At 43.6% G+C, this 17,078-nt stretch overlaps 1 protein-coding gene across 6 annotated transcripts in view; it reads right to left on the bottom strand.

Moving 5' to 3' along the window:
* Positions 1-16,749, bottom strand: part of MYB (MYB proto-oncogene, transcription factor) — a 35,941-nt gene extending 19,192 nt beyond the window's left edge. For 3 of the 6 annotated variants that reach the window (XM_033143835.1, XM_033143834.1, XM_033143836.1), the window contains exons 1-6: positions 16,387-16,749; positions 9,291-9,408; positions 5,378-5,449; positions 4,510-4,602; positions 3,357-3,577; positions 1,360-1,594 (exon numbers count right to left, since the gene is read on the bottom strand). In XM_033143835.1, the coding sequence (XP_032999726.1) occupies positions 1,360-1,594; positions 3,357-3,577; positions 4,510-4,602; positions 5,378-5,449; positions 9,291-9,408; positions 16,387-16,409 (762 nt within the window). In that variant the 5' untranslated portion in view covers positions 16,410-16,749. The remainder of the gene's footprint in view (positions 1-1,359; positions 1,595-3,356; positions 3,578-4,509; positions 4,603-5,377; positions 5,450-9,290; positions 9,409-16,386) is intronic. The other 3 variants (XM_033143833.1, XM_033143838.1, XM_033143837.1) reach the window with 3 other exon arrangements.
* Positions 16,750-17,078: the final 329 nt, after the last annotated feature.

Genomic DNA, 17,078 nt, shown 5'->3' with positions numbered 1-17,078 from the left:
TGTATGGCTTCCACATACATCTAAACATGAGGAAGAATATAGAGAAAGCAGTTTGTGTTATAATCTACCAATCAGTAAGAAAGCATGACAAAAATTGGATACCAAGTTATCCTACATGTGCTTCCACAATTAATTAATTAATTAATTATCTGCCGTTTATCTGTAGATCTCAGGGCAGTCCACAACGTAAAATTACAATATGTCTCATGTAAGAATGTCCCTGAGTTCTTGCTATCAAGAAAAGCTAAATACTGTGAAGCAGATACCTCAAAATGCTGTGACAAATTAAAAAAATTAAAAAGATAAGGAAGAAGTGTTTAAATTGCAACCAAATGGTCCAGTGTTTGACATTTTGTATTTACTGGCAAAATTCTGAGTGGGTTCTATTTGTATTATCGATTTTTACCATATATCATATGGACTGCTATATTCTGTAATAAAATAATAACATTACAAACATAATAGAATCATAGAATTGTAGAGTTGGAAGGGATTCTGAGGGCCATTCTAGTCCAAAATAGATTCATATAATCTACTTAATAATGACTATGAGTTTATAATTATTTATAACTATATAACTTATCAGCTATAACTACTTACTTCACCTGCAGCCAAATTGTAAACCAGTGGAAGTCTAGAACAGGAGAATGCTACAGGTTTAGACCCCACAGAGGAAGTACAACTACTCAATGATTACTTTCTACTTGTCAAAATTAAGACATTAAAAATGCTTTCACACAAAAATATCGGAATAGGCGTGTCCATCTGTCTTACATATGCACATCACTGTTATCTGAATTCCATTTTTTATGGAACGCATAGTTGTAAAATTAAAAACACTGAATGATATCTAATGTAACTATACTGAAGAGTAGAGTCATTGAAATAAATGGATTTACATTACTCAAGTCCACTGACTTCAGTGGGTCTAATTCCAAATAGTCGTACCTCACCCATTGTTTTAAAAGAGGCCAACCGTATGGCTGCAATTCTAACCACGCCTACTCACGAGGTAAGTACCAATGAATTCAATGGAGCTTACCACCAGGTAAGTGGGGGTTAGCACCGCAGCCATTACTGCTCTTACACACAATTGCCAACTAGCATCCCTCCCAGCCCTAGCAGGTCGTTTGGGAACTGCTGGTGCTGCACTGTGGCTAAAGCTACATAAATGTGGACCTGATTAGATCCTCAGATGAGAGACCACAAGGAATCTCGTGCAAAAGCAAGATATAGCAATATATCAATCATATTAGCCTCCCTTTCTCCATTCCTGCCATGGTCATGCATGGCAGTTACAATATCTCAATTATGGGGAGACCTAGCTGTCAACCGATTGAATTGTTTCCATCAGCTTACATTCTGTGTCTCAGAAATGTGGTAATAGGAGTAGTCACTGGTAGCTGGGTTTGGGGTGGAGGTTGGCAGCTGCACAGAAGGTGGAGTGTGGGTAAAGCCCATTAAATGGTTGTTCTTTGGAAAACTTGTGGCTACTGAAGGCTGGCTGACTTTGGAAGACTCCTGAAGATAACCTTCCTGTTCAACCTTTCGCCGCATCGTAGAATTCCAGTGGTTCTTGATAGCATTATCAGTTCTGCACAAGAACACAGGCATATAAGGAAGGAAGAACAACACGAAATCGGAATGGTCAGGCATGGTTAAGGTTAACTGGCAGGAGAGAGCAGTTAACATATAACATTTTCATGGTCACCTAGGAATCTCCTTTGCACTTCAATAGTGCTTATATTGGAATATGTCATTTGGCTCACATGGGCTGAACTTCTGCTACAAGCTCGCAACAGACGGGTTTTTACTGTTGTCAAAATATGCAACTATCCACACTGCATTTCATTAGTGCCCCGCTTCTGTAACTGGCAGCAAAAATTAAATAGGTAAAGCAGTGACATAATAATCAAACAAGTCTCCCTGAATTCCTGATTTCAGTTCTGAAGTGAACTCCTCCTGCCCCTTTTCTTACATTATGTTCCACCTGGATAAATTAATCACTCCAGTTGTACCTCATCCCTAACATGTGACGCAACAGGCACAACCTCCTGATTATTTGATGTGCTAGGCCCTTCAAGCTTGTGAAATGCAGCCATTCCAAAAGGAACTCTGTAGCATTCCACTGCTGCATGGAGGCAGTGCAAAGTGGTCATCCTCCAAGCAAACATACTAGAAAATCAAAACCCGTTCTACAGTCAATGAAGCAAACATTTTTGCTCTTCATGGGTTTGGGCTTTATTTGTGGTTACCCCAGGATGACTGGAGTTCATCCAAGGGATGTATGCACAAGTCCTTGATCCTGGGAAGGTCTGCGGGCCTAAAATGCATGAGAGTGTAATGTTCTATCCTGACCCACTCTGGTGGATCTAATAAGTTTAGGGAGTGAGGGAGTATAGATCTGGGAAAGGGCAATATGAAGCAAGAGTTAATCACTCTCTCCCAGAGCACCATTTTCCTTATCTTCAAAGGATTTCCAAGGCCTGAAGTGGGAGATCCTGATCACAGATCTCCTGTGTCATATTTAGTTTGTACCTCAGTTATCTTCCAGTCTTGGGACACAGCTTGTTAGGGCTTATGTGACTCAGTGAAAGGAAGATGCTATTACTCAAAGAAAAAAACAGATTTGTGTCTGTGTGTGACATTCTCCAAAAGCTGTTTGGGTGCTTGAGTAATAATTATAAAAATTATCTTACTACATTATGAATTTAGAATGGTTTCATAATTATGCTTTAATATTATCTAAAATAAAGTTTCTGTTCATTGCAAAACTGTAAAAAGAAGATGACGTGCCAGGTCAGTTATGCTTCCTCTTTCCTCACATCTACAGGAGTAGTGGGACATGGATCTCCATAGAGGGATCATAGAACTCTCCATATGGGAGATCAGCAAGTCCCACGCCCCACACAATTCATACTATGGTAGAAATGAGTCGAACACGCATTTCCTTCTGTCTTTAACATATGAAGACGTTGTAACTTTATCAGGCAAGGTCTTCTGTGTCACTTGAGATTCACACAGCCTTAAATCATCTGAGACGTTATTTTACAGAGGACCCCCCAACAGCTTCCTGAGACAGCCTGTTCTATTGACCAGATACAATTTAGAAAACTTCCCCTACAATTAAAGCTAATAGTTGGTTGCTGTAGCTTTGTACCAACTTATAAAATAATGCACAGCACTTTGATCTCATCAGCTTGGCCATGCATTCACTTAACTTCATTAGGAGCAAAATTTGACTTTTAACGTGCATTGCATTTGTTCTGCTAAGACGACAAAATACAGAGTTTCATCCACTCAACTCTCATCTCCACCCCAGTCTTTCCTTTAAAGTGCTAACTCTCTGTCATTACCGTCCAGGAAGCAACTTTGCAATTTCTGCCCATCTGTTTCCCAGTCTCTTGTGTGCTTGGTAAATAATTCTATCTTCTTCCTCTGTCCAGGAGGTTTTTTTAACTTCTGGATTCAAATGGTTGTGCCATCGCTCTCTGCATTGTTTCCCGATCCTTCCTTTCAAGTGCTTAGCGATGACAGACCAGCGCTTGGGACCGTATTTCTGCACCAGCTCTATCACCTTCAAACAAGCACAAAAACAAATAAAGCGCCACCTCTAACTTTTAATGTGTTACGCTACGGGACCCAAATAACAATCATTCTCTTATGTTTCATGGAAGATCAGGGCTGTGATGTGCACCAGGAATTTAGATAGGCCAGCATTATTATCCGGGGAGAAAAATGGGGATAAAAACAGGTGCAAAACCTATCAGGGGAAAAAAGAAGGCAGCCGTGTAGGAAAAGATGTCATCCTATTTATTGTCTTGCCATTACAGCTGCTCCATGACAGTTCCAGACTATCACAAATTTTGGGTGAGATCCTTGCACAACAAATCCACTCCCCCACAAAAAACCCAGACTTTTGTGATAAGGAAAGTAAAGGGGTAAAGCACACTGGACACAACATACAACGTTCCCACAGATTAGAATTAGTTATCAATCAATATTCCACATAATCTAACCTCCCCGCAAACTTTGTGCAAACAAATCAGGATACCTGGAATCACCTCTTGTATAATTATTCCCAAAATATTCCCCAAAGATGGGAGGGAGGATTTGGGCTCAAAAACATGAGGCTTACCCATAGCTGTCAACTTTTCCCTTTTCTTGCGAGGAATCCTATTCGGAATAAGGGAATTTCCCTTAAAAAAGGGAAAAGTTGACAGCTATGGGCTTGCCTAAGGCCATCTAATGAGATAATAACTGAGATTTGAGTCAGGGACTTCCTGGTTCACAGCTCAGTCTCTCAACCATTCTGTATTACACCACCTCTCAAGTGGACAGTTAAGCAATTATTTAAAGTGCTGCTGGAAGAAATGTTAGGGGCTGTAAAGATCAATTGTTAAATAACTGAAGATACAGGTATTATTTCATCAAAGTGGATGTAGGTTGGCTGGACCCAACATTTAATGCTGATGGAATGATTAGATTAAAATAATATTGTTAACTTACTCGCTGATCTTCTTCTTTAGTCCACGGGCCCTTAATAAGTTCTGGATTTAGTACCTTCTGCCACCGATGCTGGCACTGTACATCTGTCCGATTCTAACAGGCCAAAAAGAACCCAACAAATTATTACATAATTGCTACAGCTGCATGAAAAATTGCAACTTTGTTAACAAATGTCCCACAGATGCAATTCTGAGTCATGATATTGCAGTATTTACACTATTATTCAGCACACGTGCTGGCTCTGCAAGTGAAATCTTCTCTACATTTTATTGCTTACATCACAATCAAAAGAAGCAAGGATCAGGCCACTGATAGAGGTAAAACTGAGATGCGGATCTTCCAAAGGAAGAGTTGGAAACTATGACAGCTTCAGCTATAAAAACCTTGCAGCACCTTCTCATATTAATTTTTGATTGTAGACAGCAGACAGATACCATAGTTGCATACTAACCTACCAGCTATTCGTTAAAAATGAATATATAATAAACTTCACCTGCTGCTTCTCAACGTGTCAAAAAAATTACCAGCAGAACCACACACTTAATAAGCAATAGCAACTACGGATCAAAGCCAGTTTCTATTCTGCATTGATGCTTTTTTGTTCCATTGAGAGACAGATAGGTAGATGATGTACCAACCATCTGTTTGTATATAAAATCCCCCCAAAGGCTTTTAACATTTCTCCTTCCTCCATTTCATGAGAAGTGAAAGAAAGACATTTAAATGTTGGGTATACATGGTGAAGTTCTGCAAGCCTCCCAAATTGCTATAATTGTATTAAGTCCCCATCTGTAATTATGAAACAACCTCCCCTGCTTTCACCCACTGATAAATGTGTGGTTATAAACAGAAAATGAGGCCTACTTACAGGAAGGAAATTGGCAATAACTTTCCAATCTTCTGTGCCATTCTGCTCCACAAGTTTCTTTAGCTTCTCATCCTAATACGTTTCAAGAAAAGGTGATTTAAGTTCATCTGACTTGTGTGTGTGCATTTGCGGGTTTTAAAAGTCAATACTATGCATTGCTGATTGTCACAGCATCTTTCAACAAGGAAAAGGAAATCTCTAGTTTGGTTGTTCTAGGCATCTTGCACACTTTTTACGAGCTATTGGCAAGATTTTGCAACTTCACTGAAATAGTGTGTCATTTGCTATTTTGGAATTGTGAGCCCGCCCCAGAAGACTAAACAGTCAGTATACTGTATGGAAGACAAGGCAAAGTTGAATTACAGCGGAACTTTGGTTCTCGAATGGCTTAGTTGACGAACAAATTGGCTCCCGAAAGCCGAAAACCCGGAAGTGTTCTGGTTTTTGACCGTTTCTCAGAAGCCGAATGTTCGATGCGGCTTCCGCTTGAGTGCAGGAAGCTCCTGCAGCCAGTCGGAAGCCGCGCCTTGGTTTTCAAACAATTTCAGGAGTCGAAAACCAAGATTTCACTGTAATTGATCAGCCTTCTTTAAAAATCCCTTCCTAGTAGCTTAATAAAATGAGGCCACAATCCTATGTACATTTATTCAGCATCACAGGCTAATACAGCTAATTCCACCAGATTTTTGAATCTAATGTATGACCTACTATACTCTTAGAATTGCTTAGTGCACCACCCAACCACTGAAGTGTCATTATTGACCATGCCGTGAATGAACATAAAGCATTATCTTGATGACATTATCGTTATATAGGAACAATACACAACGAATAGGAAAATTCTGCACAGCAACGTTCTGTTCCATTAACTTCCTTCAACTAGCACATATTGATGTACATTTTGTATTCACAACAACACAGCAAACTAAGCTAGGCTGAGAACGACATATTGCAATGACACTGAAAAGAGCAGCTCTGTGTTGAGGTTGTCCTTTTCTTTGCATATAATAAAATGTACCTCGCGTTCTGATGTTACTATTCCCTACCCCGTATGATGGGCTAAAGGTGGCAGGGAAACACACAGTGAGATAATGCAAGTTTCACTAAATGTCCTGTAAGGGGGGAATTCAATGTATGGGTGGTCTTGGCAGCAGCCCCATCATTATCGTAACATGCAGTTTCACCCACAGCGACTTGCCAAAAGCCACTCAATGAACTCCATGGCCGAACAGGAATTCAAATGCAGCTTTCACCATTGAAGTTCAATACTCTTTGTAATTGGGCCAATGGGGTTTTCAACATTATGCCAACCAACCGCATGGAGCACTACCATGAAGGAACACTTTGCAGTTGCAGTTGGGGTGTAATGTTTTAATTGACACCACCCGCCACTGCCATTATATTAAAGTACTGGCTTAATTAATTTGTTGATTGGGCAGCAAGACAGCAATCTCCATACTATTTCTGAGTATTCTCACTGACAACAAATGCATTTATCTAGCAAAATTATTTGTGAACTGCTATGTTGTCTCAATAACCTTTACTGAAAGTTTAGGAAGCATAACACTAGGCCCAAAAGGCTATTTAGGAGGAATGAGAGTTCTGCAACAAACAGCCTAAGCTTTTACAAAAGCATTTGGGAAATGACCTGCTAATGTTTACATAGCAACATCAGTGCATGATGTTAATCAAGCCAAAATAACTTTATGAAAATTGAACTGCACAGAAATAATGGAAGCTTAAATAATGATTCTCGATACTGCCAAGTGATTCTGTTCCCCAGTACAGAAGCTTATGCTGAAAATAAATATATGAGTGACTGCGTGTGAAAAAATAACTGAGGCTTATATCCACTTACCTGGGAGAAAGCCCATCCAGTGGGAGTTCTGAGTATTCAACTCTCACATTTAGACTGCTATCCTATTCACATTTACCTATTAGTAATCTCTATTGAAAGTAATGAGACCGGGTTGCACTGTGCTTGATTGCTTTCCAAAAAGGAGATAACATATTGAAAACTAGACTGGGTAGTAGATAGTCATAGTTCTTCAGTATCCTAAGAGCTGCTGTTCTAGAAATGCAGTTTGGTTTTTCAGAAACTCCAGTGGGTCCTACTGGTTTGGAGTGTATTAAACAAATGGTTCTAAGGTCTTTCGTAAGGGATCAGCCTTTCAACACCATTTGCTTTTGTTTAGTAGCTCCTGACTAAATTAGTAGTTCCCAATTCTTTAACAGTCTCATTATATATTCCTTTCTCATTAGTGACCACAGAAAGAGTCAGAGAATGGAAGCAACCCCCCTACCGCTTCTCTTGCAAAGCCTGGAGGTTGGTGGCCCATCTAGAAAGGATCCATAGTTTCTGCGCATCTGTCTGCTATAAGGCATTGCTATCTTGGTTCCTCATGCAGCAACCATTAGAAACACGAAGCAATGACACTGATATCAACAAAAGAGAGCCACAGGGCAACTTTAATATGTCCACGCTTCATTACTTTGTGGCCTGACCTTATGAAACAGTGCAACCCACCCATGTATAAATTTATAGAGCAAATAATGTTCAGTGATGTTTTCAATGGCCCTGGATAACTTCAGTTCAGGTGCATGCCAGTTTGCAAACTTGTATGGCATAGTTGACCAGTTGGCCACATATAGGTCTTGTGCTATGGCTACAAATACAGCCTTACAACACAAAAGGAGATTGTGGGTGTGCCCTACCCCAGTACCTTCCCCTTTCCACATGAGTCAATGGAGTGATTGCTGCTCTGTTGCCTTCAATGAAGAAGGGTTGGCGGTCTGTGTGCACATTGTGCTCCCAAGTGGGGGAGAAAATACGGCTCTATTAATGCTTCTCATACTTCTTCCATTGCTCCTGGGTGTCCCTCATCTGTTCCAATTCCGTGCCATAATGGCTACATCAAAAGTATCTGATGGCCATATAAGAGCAACTACTGAGTAGCAATGAATGAAGTAGACCAGAAGTGGCTTTCTCAGGAATGGGGGAGAGCCTGAATGCTAGTCTCTCAGCAGGTGTGTCACTGCTGCTTACCAGGAGGTGGAGGGGCGAGGCAGCTGGTGTGGATGCTCCAGCAGGAGTGTCCAATTGGCACCACTGGTGCACCTGCATTGCAATGAAACACCTGCCAAGAAGCTAGCATTGAGACTCCGCCCCACCAGGCAAGCTGCTTCGGAAGTAAACTAATTATACATGTCATAAGGATTTCCTTTCAAAATATGTTGTTTGAGCAAGCTTCCTTGGATATAACCCAAAAAAATCTTTCCTTACCCCACCCCAAGAAGTCACCTATAAAACCCCAAAAAAGAAATATTCAGATGATTTAATTGGCTATCGTCCTTTCTTTCAAATTTACTTTTTTAAGAACAAAAAAAAGCAAGCTACCTTTCTAAGTACAGGCCTACTCAAGGCAGTTGACAAGAAATTTTTAACAGGCCTTGGCTCACATTTCTTAACAGCAAGCATCTTCTATTCTTGTACTTAGGAGAAGCCCAAGACAACTGAGACTAGGAGTTTTATCCACGTTTCATAAGAAACATAAGAGGAGTCTTCCTGATCAGACTGAAGGCCCTTCTAGTCCAGCATTCTGTTCTCAGTGGCCAACCAGATGCCCATGGGAAACCCATAAGTAGAACCTGAGCACAATGGCACTCTCCCACTCATGTTCTCCAACAACTGCTATTCAGAAGTATAGTGCTTTCTGGAGATAATATAGCGATCACAACTAGCAGCCATTGATAACCCTATCCTCACTTAAGCTTGTTGTAATTCACCTTTTAAAGAGTCATCCAGCTTAAGTGGTCATTGCTACATCCCAAAGTATCGAATTATATAATTCTATCTATGCATAGTGTGAAAGACTACTTCTACTTGTCTGCCCTGAACTTTTCAGCTGTTTACCTCTTCCCGGGTCCACCGTGTTTTCCCTAAATGGCGTTTTCCACCCTTGGGCAGCAGACCATCATAGTCATGATCATATACCTCCAGATCTTCATCCTCATCATCGCTGCTGTATATGCTGGAGAAACAGAGCACAAAGACAAAACAGGGTAAAATGCGAAGCTGTTTAGAATGACAGGATTTACAAAAAACTAAAACTAAAAGGTTATGAGGGTAACTGTTTGGAAACTTGCACTACAAGATTTTGTTCTACATTCTGTTCCTAGTATTCTGAACTGGTTCTGCTGTTTTTGGTATCCACAGATACAAGCAAAAGGTTGGCAACTTTCTTATTACTGTGCATGTTTAGACCTGCTCATACTGTTAGATCAGTGGCAAATTACACACTTGGCAGCTGTTCAACCAATGATGGTTTCAAATTAAAACGCAATGTTTAGGACAATAAAGAGAACGGAGGCTGTGTCCTTTGCCCAAGTACATACTCAAAATCCTTAACTTATGCCAGATCACTTGAAGAATGCTCTATGCTTTCACACACTTGATAAAGAAGCTTGCATATTCAACTCCCAGGTGATAAATGCTGAAGGGTTGGGTATTTTTACAAGGAAATACATTCAATACTATACTTTGTCAAATAATGAAAAGACTAATAGCCTGATCACTGATTCAGAAGCCGTGCTGAGTTCAACTTGACTGATGCCAAGGAAAGCTGCATTTCCCCTGCACACTTACTTAGGTGTAAGGTGTACGCCCTTACAAGGAAGTAAGTCCCAATGAATTCAGTGACACTTGCTTCCAAATAAACATGCACAGGCTCAGGCTGCACAAATGCACAGAACAGCAACCTAAAGAACATCAGAGGGCAAAGGCTTCTCAAAACAAATGAAATGTACAGACATCAAGTGATCAGGCTGTTTTGTAAATGAAGAGCAGTACCAACAAGTCCACAATTCATGGCCAACTACAACTATAACTTGAGGACAAATGCACCATCTGAAAACTTCACAGCACTGAAGTGAATAGTCACATTACTTAATTATAAATAGTTGTCTTGTTTCTAGTCCACCTGAGGTATTTTCAGCTGCTGATTGAACCCAGATCTCTCCCAAGGCAGCAGTGAGTGGAAACAATCACAAACATCCAGTTTAACCCATCGAGTTCAGTAAAGTTAAAACAAAGTGTGTTGCAACAGAAATGGCCTTACTTCATTTCTATTGTGCAATGTTTTATTTCTAACTTTATAACATAAACATAACTTTTGAAACCTCCGCATACTAATTGTAAATGCAGTAGAAAAGAACACACGGATAATTTATGGCTAATTATGCTGATATGTGAACGGGATAGACCTTAGATGCAGTTTAAGCATGTGTTTTGAGGAGGGGAAAAAGCTTATTAAAGCAATCCTGACTAACACTGGAACAAGATCTAATGGCTAGGAGCCTCAGCTAGTTACACAGGTGGAGAGTAAATAGGATTACTCAGAAGCAGCGCCTTGAGGGTTGCATGTTAGCTGCTGTAGTATCAAGCTTTTCTTTTCTGCTACCACACAGTTTCCAAATAAAGGTGAAAGAAATTTTCACCTTTAAGGATGTACCGTACACCAGATGTTCTACAGATAAAAATTGAATCATTGTTTTTATCAGTAGAATACATGGCATGTGGTGAATGCCAAAGACACTACACTACTATATGAAAAATCAGAAGTCGATTTTGAAAACTACAGAGATACATCTGCTTAAATTGAGAGTCGTTCATGAAAACCTAAGTCACCTACTCAACTCATATCTCAGGGAAGGGGTCACCAACCTTTTTGGACCAGTGAGCACATTTCAAATGTTGAGAGCATCCTGGGGATGCCTAGCACAAAAATAACTGCTATGGGTATGTGTGGCACAGCACAAAATTGGAGCGATAGACATCCCTAATACCCTTATGCTTAACCAGAGGAAGTCAGCTATGTCCTGCAGGTCCTGATTGTGGACGTCACACAATACTGATTTTACATACAGGCAAACAAACAAACAAACAAACAAACACAAACCAATGTTGCTGCAACAACAGGGAATATTACTCAGTATCAGGAAAAAGATACAAGGTGGCCACACCACACTCACATTCATTTCACAGAAATTGCTCAGAAAGCACCTGAACATTTTGCCCCACAACTTTCATTCTAGGGCGGCTGGAGACTTTAAATAAATATCCAGAGTTTGGAGCACCTTCCCAGGGGCACCATTAAAAGCATTTGTGGACACCATGGTTCCCACGGGTGCTAGGCTGGCGACCCCTGTCTTAGTATCCCCCGTCACTAAACTATCGCATGCCATTCATCCAATGGTCAAGGAGGATGGGAGCTGCACTCCAGCAACACCTGGAGGTTTGCAGGTTCCCCATATCTATCCCTAGCGAATGTGTTTTATTAATCACTATCACACCCTAGAACAGTTGTGGGGAATCTTTGGCCCTCCATATGCTGCTGAACTACAACTCCCATCATCCCTGACCACCTGCAACGCTCCCCATGCCTACCCTAGAAGAACCTTTCACCATGGCAACATTGGCTTTGTACATGCAGGGAGAAAGTTATCTGGGTGAGCCCCAGTATTAAATCTCTAACCATAAATCTAAAGTGGCACATTTCTGCAACAGGTACATCATGTAGGACTGCTGGTCATGCAGCTTGGCCATCACTCATAGCCGTGGGTAAGATGCCCGGTTCTCAGCCTCAATTTTCCCATGCATAAAAATGAAATGGTGGCGAGTCACTTTACAGGGCTTTGAGAAATCTAAAAGTGCTAAGCAAGTAACTAAAAACTGAGAGTACAGTCCTGCAGCTTTAAAAGTACCTCCATGCACTAAGCCCCAGCGATTGCATCACCAATTACCAGAGGCCAGAACAGTCTGTCTTCCACAACATCAACACATCTCTACATTATGTGCCTGTATGGACTTACGGTAATTGTAAGCTGCCTTGGGAGGCAATCCTGGCTGAGAAGCAGAGTTCAGATGCAATAAATAAGTAAAGCACAGGAGTGGGGCATGCCATGAGGTGGAGCTGCCCTCACTGCAGCTTACTTGGACAGGGTTGTGCAAGGTGACAGTGAGATTGGAGCTGTGCAGGCAAACTGGCAGGAATGCCAGAGTGGTTCCCTTGGTGTTCCTGCACGGCTTTGATCTTGCTACCACCCAGGGAAGCTGCAGAGATGTCAGGACAGGTCGATGGCTATGCCTCACAACACAGGTTGCTACTGATAACAGATGTTCTGCTGTGTTCCTTTTCTCAAAAAGTAGCTTGAGAACTCCCATCATCAGTTATATGCCCTCCTCTGACTGTGATCAGGAAACATGCAAAGGGATGAGCATGTTCAATCCCTGCACCTTTTAGAACCCTGTTTTCTAGGGTTACAAAATACTCAAGGAACATATCTGAGTATAGAAGGCTCCATGTTGCAGTCAGTCACCCTCCACAAGTTGGTCAACAAGAACAGTGCTGGGGAAGGGGCAGAGCTAGCATGATTACAGGACACATAATGCAAAGCCATGGCTAATGTTAGGGCTGCCATTTCAAAGGCGGAATTGACGTCTGGGGGGAATTTCTGAAAGGCAGCGGTTTGTCCTGGATCTTAGGCAAGTCAATAAAAAGAAACCTCAACAAGATTTGTCTTAAAAAAAAAAGCTGAGGTAGCTGGTAGACAGTTGTTGAAACACATGCACTCGTCTGCCATTAAAGAAAACACAAGCCAGGAAGAGCAGCTCTTCACTTTAGATTTTAGGCAGTGGCGGCTTCTTAACTGTAGTTAATGTGGAGGTCTGAGTTCACACATAATGCTATGGTTAACATTAACTACAGTTTATAAATAAGCTACAAACTTTAGTCAGCAAGCAACCTTGAATCGTAGTTAACGAACCCCCGTTAAGCTGCTGGACTGGGTTCATATGGAATACTAAGACATGAAGCTGGAATCTTATGAACACAGTGGACATTGTTTCTGGATATGCAAACATAGGATGGGGCTGTTTGTCCCATTGAAACCCAGAGTACAGTTTAATTCAGCTTTGAGTAGAGTTTTGCTGATTTCAATATAACTGTCATAACTACCTTTATCCGGATCTGGGCCTTTATGATTAGGTCACTATTTGAGTGACTAATAGCCCCATCCTATGTATATTAAGTAGCAGTAACTCCCAATGCTTTCAGCTGCGAGTAAGCAATGAAACTTAATATGCTTAATGAATAAATGGGGGCTTATTCATGTTGTAAGCCAACTTGAGCATGGTTGTAACTATTGAAAGGCAGCATACTAATAAAATTATGTGTTTGTATGTATGAATCATAGAACTGTAGAGCTGGACTGGACCACAAGGGTCATCTAGTCCAACCCCCTGGAATTGTAGGATTGGTTCTCCACATGCATGCAAGGTGTTGTTGTTGTTGTTTTTTTTCAATGTTGTAATTGCAAGTCTATAACCCCCATTCACCCTTTTGAAAGAATTGAGTTATTCATTTATTTATGCCGCGTAATACTTGACAGTCCCTAAAAAAACCTACAAAATAAAAAATACAATATGTGTTTACAATAAAACTCAGAAACTGCACTGTATTTCAATGCAGTATTAGAAAAACCTATTGCTAACGGCCCATTTGCAATATCTCAATGGCCAGTTTACTGCAGCCTCGAATTTCAAACCAACTCTGCATCCTGTTTAGCAGCATTGCAGCTCCTCTTTTACATTTCAAACAGAGTGGATCCAGCACCAGATCTGCCTCTCTCGTTTCCTTCCAGCGCAATAAACTGCTCAGTGTACCTTTGCTTGAGATGACGTGTCAGGCCGAAGGAACCTAAAGAGTTAAGAGCACCCCACCTGCTAAGTTTTGCTGAAAGGCTCCACTCGCGAGCGCTACCCTTTTGCCAAGGAAACCAAATTGTGCAACCAATTCAAACGAGAGGAAGGGAGGAGAGAGGGGTGGAGGGGCGGGGAGGAAGTGATTTGTTGCTGGAGCTTTACTACTACTACTATTACTACTATCGCTGACACTGTGATTGAAAGGAAAAAAAAAAAAGCGAGCACCGCGCTAGCCAACCGAAGAGCAGCCCCTGCCGTTGCTCTGACGCGATTTCCCCACGCTAAGCCCTCCGGCCAGGTGCTGCAAGGGGCAGCAAGCCCCGGGCTTTTTTCCCCTTTCTCTTTCACCCTCCTTCGCCAACATCACCGCCTGTTCTCCCCGCCCGGAGTGCAAGAGATCGTAACTCCCCGCCTTGCAGTCCCATTCATGCTTCACACACTAATACTACAACTTCCTCTACAGGATGTATTATCATCATTAAAAAATAATAACCCGGCGTTGAGTGTTTTTTTTGTAAGGCACGGTTCGAACTCTTCCCAACCCAAAACTTTGCGCATTGCCAAGGCAAAGCTGGGAAGAAACCCCACGAGTTCCCCCCGCCCAGCGCTGCAGGAAGGAAGCGAACTGGTTGGGCGGCGCGGCGCGCGAGGCGGCGGCGGCAATGCCCGGGCTCGGCAGAAGCGGGGCACCCCGGGTGCGTCACCGAGGGCCGCCGATATCGCTTTTTGTGACCCAGACTCGCAACTTCGGCTGCACACACAATCGCGAGCGCACGCATGCCCCGCGCCGATCCGTTTTCTCGCCGCCTGCCTTTTCGTATTAGATTAGCAATAACCGAAAGAGAAAAGGGAAACTTCAGGGTGAGCTCCAGCAGCTAGAACTTTGCTTCCCGTGCCAAGGGGAAAGGAAAGGGAGGAGGGGAGAGAGAGCGGGCAGAAAGGGAGGAGGGGAATAATCGCTGGCGCTACACGGCGAAAGAGAAAGGCAAGTTCTGGCTCCACGTGGAGCGACTGTCCCGAGATAATTGGAAAACAATCCTGCACTGTGTGAGCGTTTCTGCAGACCACGAGGCGCTGCTTGGCCCTTCCAGTTTGCTGCTGCACGCCACGAACAGCGGAGGGTGAAAGGAGCAGCGCCGGGTAGCCAAAGTCACCTCCACCACCCCACAGCCACAACGTTTCCCAGCACAGGACGATTGAGGCTTCCTCCATAAGACACACAGGCGACCTTTTCTTTCTTGCCATGCAAGATGAGGGTCAACATTAGCAAAACGAGTGACACTTCTTGACAAGCACCCCTAGCCCGTTCTCTCCTTCCCTCCCATTGCATCCTCCTCTCCAGCCAAAGTTGTTCCACAAGTTGCTGCAAAGAACGCTCGGGCTTGCGGAGAACAGCGTGTGCATTAATGTATGCCACATTACACAGCACTGCTTTTGGGATGCACATGTACACACACACATTTTTTAAAAGAGGGGTTATCGGGAGGAAGCTGAGTTTGGAGTCCCGAAACACCACGCCAGGCAAATTCAAAAAGAGAGAGATGGGTCTCCCACGCAGCCTGTCATCCACCTGACACAACCACAGAGAATGAATGAGACGAATGGACACAGGGATCGAATACCTGCAAGCTAAGCCGCTCCGACATTTCTACACCCTTTTCTTACCTCCAGTGGGCTGCTTGCTCGCCTGCTCCGGCCCCAACCGATCGCGGAACGGGGAAGCCCGTCGCGATCGCCGGAGGCAGCGGGTCCCCTTGGCAAGCCAGGAACGGGCCTGAACCTTTTTATTTAATTATTTGGGCCCACGCGTGCAACGCGTAGCCTGGGAGGAATACCCTCCCGCGCACGACACACAAAACACGCCTTTTACTGCACAAACCTGCACGACTCATTGCAAATAATCGATTCTTCGTTAACTCCTAAATTACTCGCAACCGGGAGCGGAGGGATGTGGCTTGCCAAGGGGAAAGTAAGCTGCTAAACTTTTGCTGATGCAGCCTTGCGCTTTCTTGCAAGGCACCCGTTTTAATGCACGCTCTGACAGGTGTGCAAAGGAACTGCCGCAGCTCTCGCCCTCCTAGAAGCTTAGGGAGTTCCTTTTCTTCTCGGACACTGCGATAGTTTCCCCCTCCCCAAAAAAGCAGCCCGACAAGACAAGACGTACACACAGAAAGAGGAGCCAAGACAGACAGAAATGTATTTGCGTTGCGAAGAGGTTTGCTTTTGTGCCCCTTCTTGTTCTTATTACCTGTGCCTAGGTCTCCTGGCCATCCTTGCATTAGTCACTGAGGGCAAGGCGAAAAGTAGGTGGGCGGGTGGGGGAGGAGAGGGCTTTATGCTGCTGGAAGAGGTGCTTGGCGTTTCTTGCCGCTTAAGAGGAGCTCCTCCGCCGCAAAGTTCTCAGGAGCGGGAGAGGGGAGGAGGAAACAGGTTGAGATGAAAGAGTAAACTCTGTAAACAGAGATGCCATCAAACAAAGGGCTTTTTGGACACTCCCCCTCCCGCCAAATCTGGCGCCCCTGCAGTGCGCAGGCGCTTCTCCAGCCGCTGGCCCTGGGTCTTACTGGCACGGAGGAAGTCCTTCCAGCCCATTCGGCTCTGTGTGTGGCTCGAAGCGCGCGCGGCTGAGGCGGCGCCGGCGGCGGCAGCCCGGAGCTGAACTCGAGGGGGAGAGCGGGCAGGCGCGAGAGGCGCCTTTTGCCGCACAGTCCCGCGCAGCCGAGACGTGTCCTGCTGACACACACAGGCACACAACACACACACGCCCCGCCAAAGCACACCCTCGCCGGACCGCCTGAGCACGGGCTTGCTCGTGGAGCCGGGGTGGCTGTGAGGCGCCATGCCAGGCTCCACGAGAGGAGCCCGCTTCGCTCTCTCCTCACCCACTTCGTGGCCTCCATAAGGAGACGGCTGGGCTCAAACTTTCTCTGGCGCTCTGCC

The sequence above is a fragment of the Lacerta agilis genome, chromosome 3 (assembly GCF_009819535.1).
Source record: "Lacerta agilis isolate rLacAgi1 chromosome 3, rLacAgi1.pri, whole genome shotgun sequence".
Taxonomy (NCBI): Eukaryota; Metazoa; Chordata; class Lepidosauria; order Squamata; family Lacertidae; genus Lacerta; species Lacerta agilis.
The sequence above is the reverse complement of the archived record's forward strand: the minus strand, read 5'-3'. Positions and strand labels throughout refer to the sequence as shown.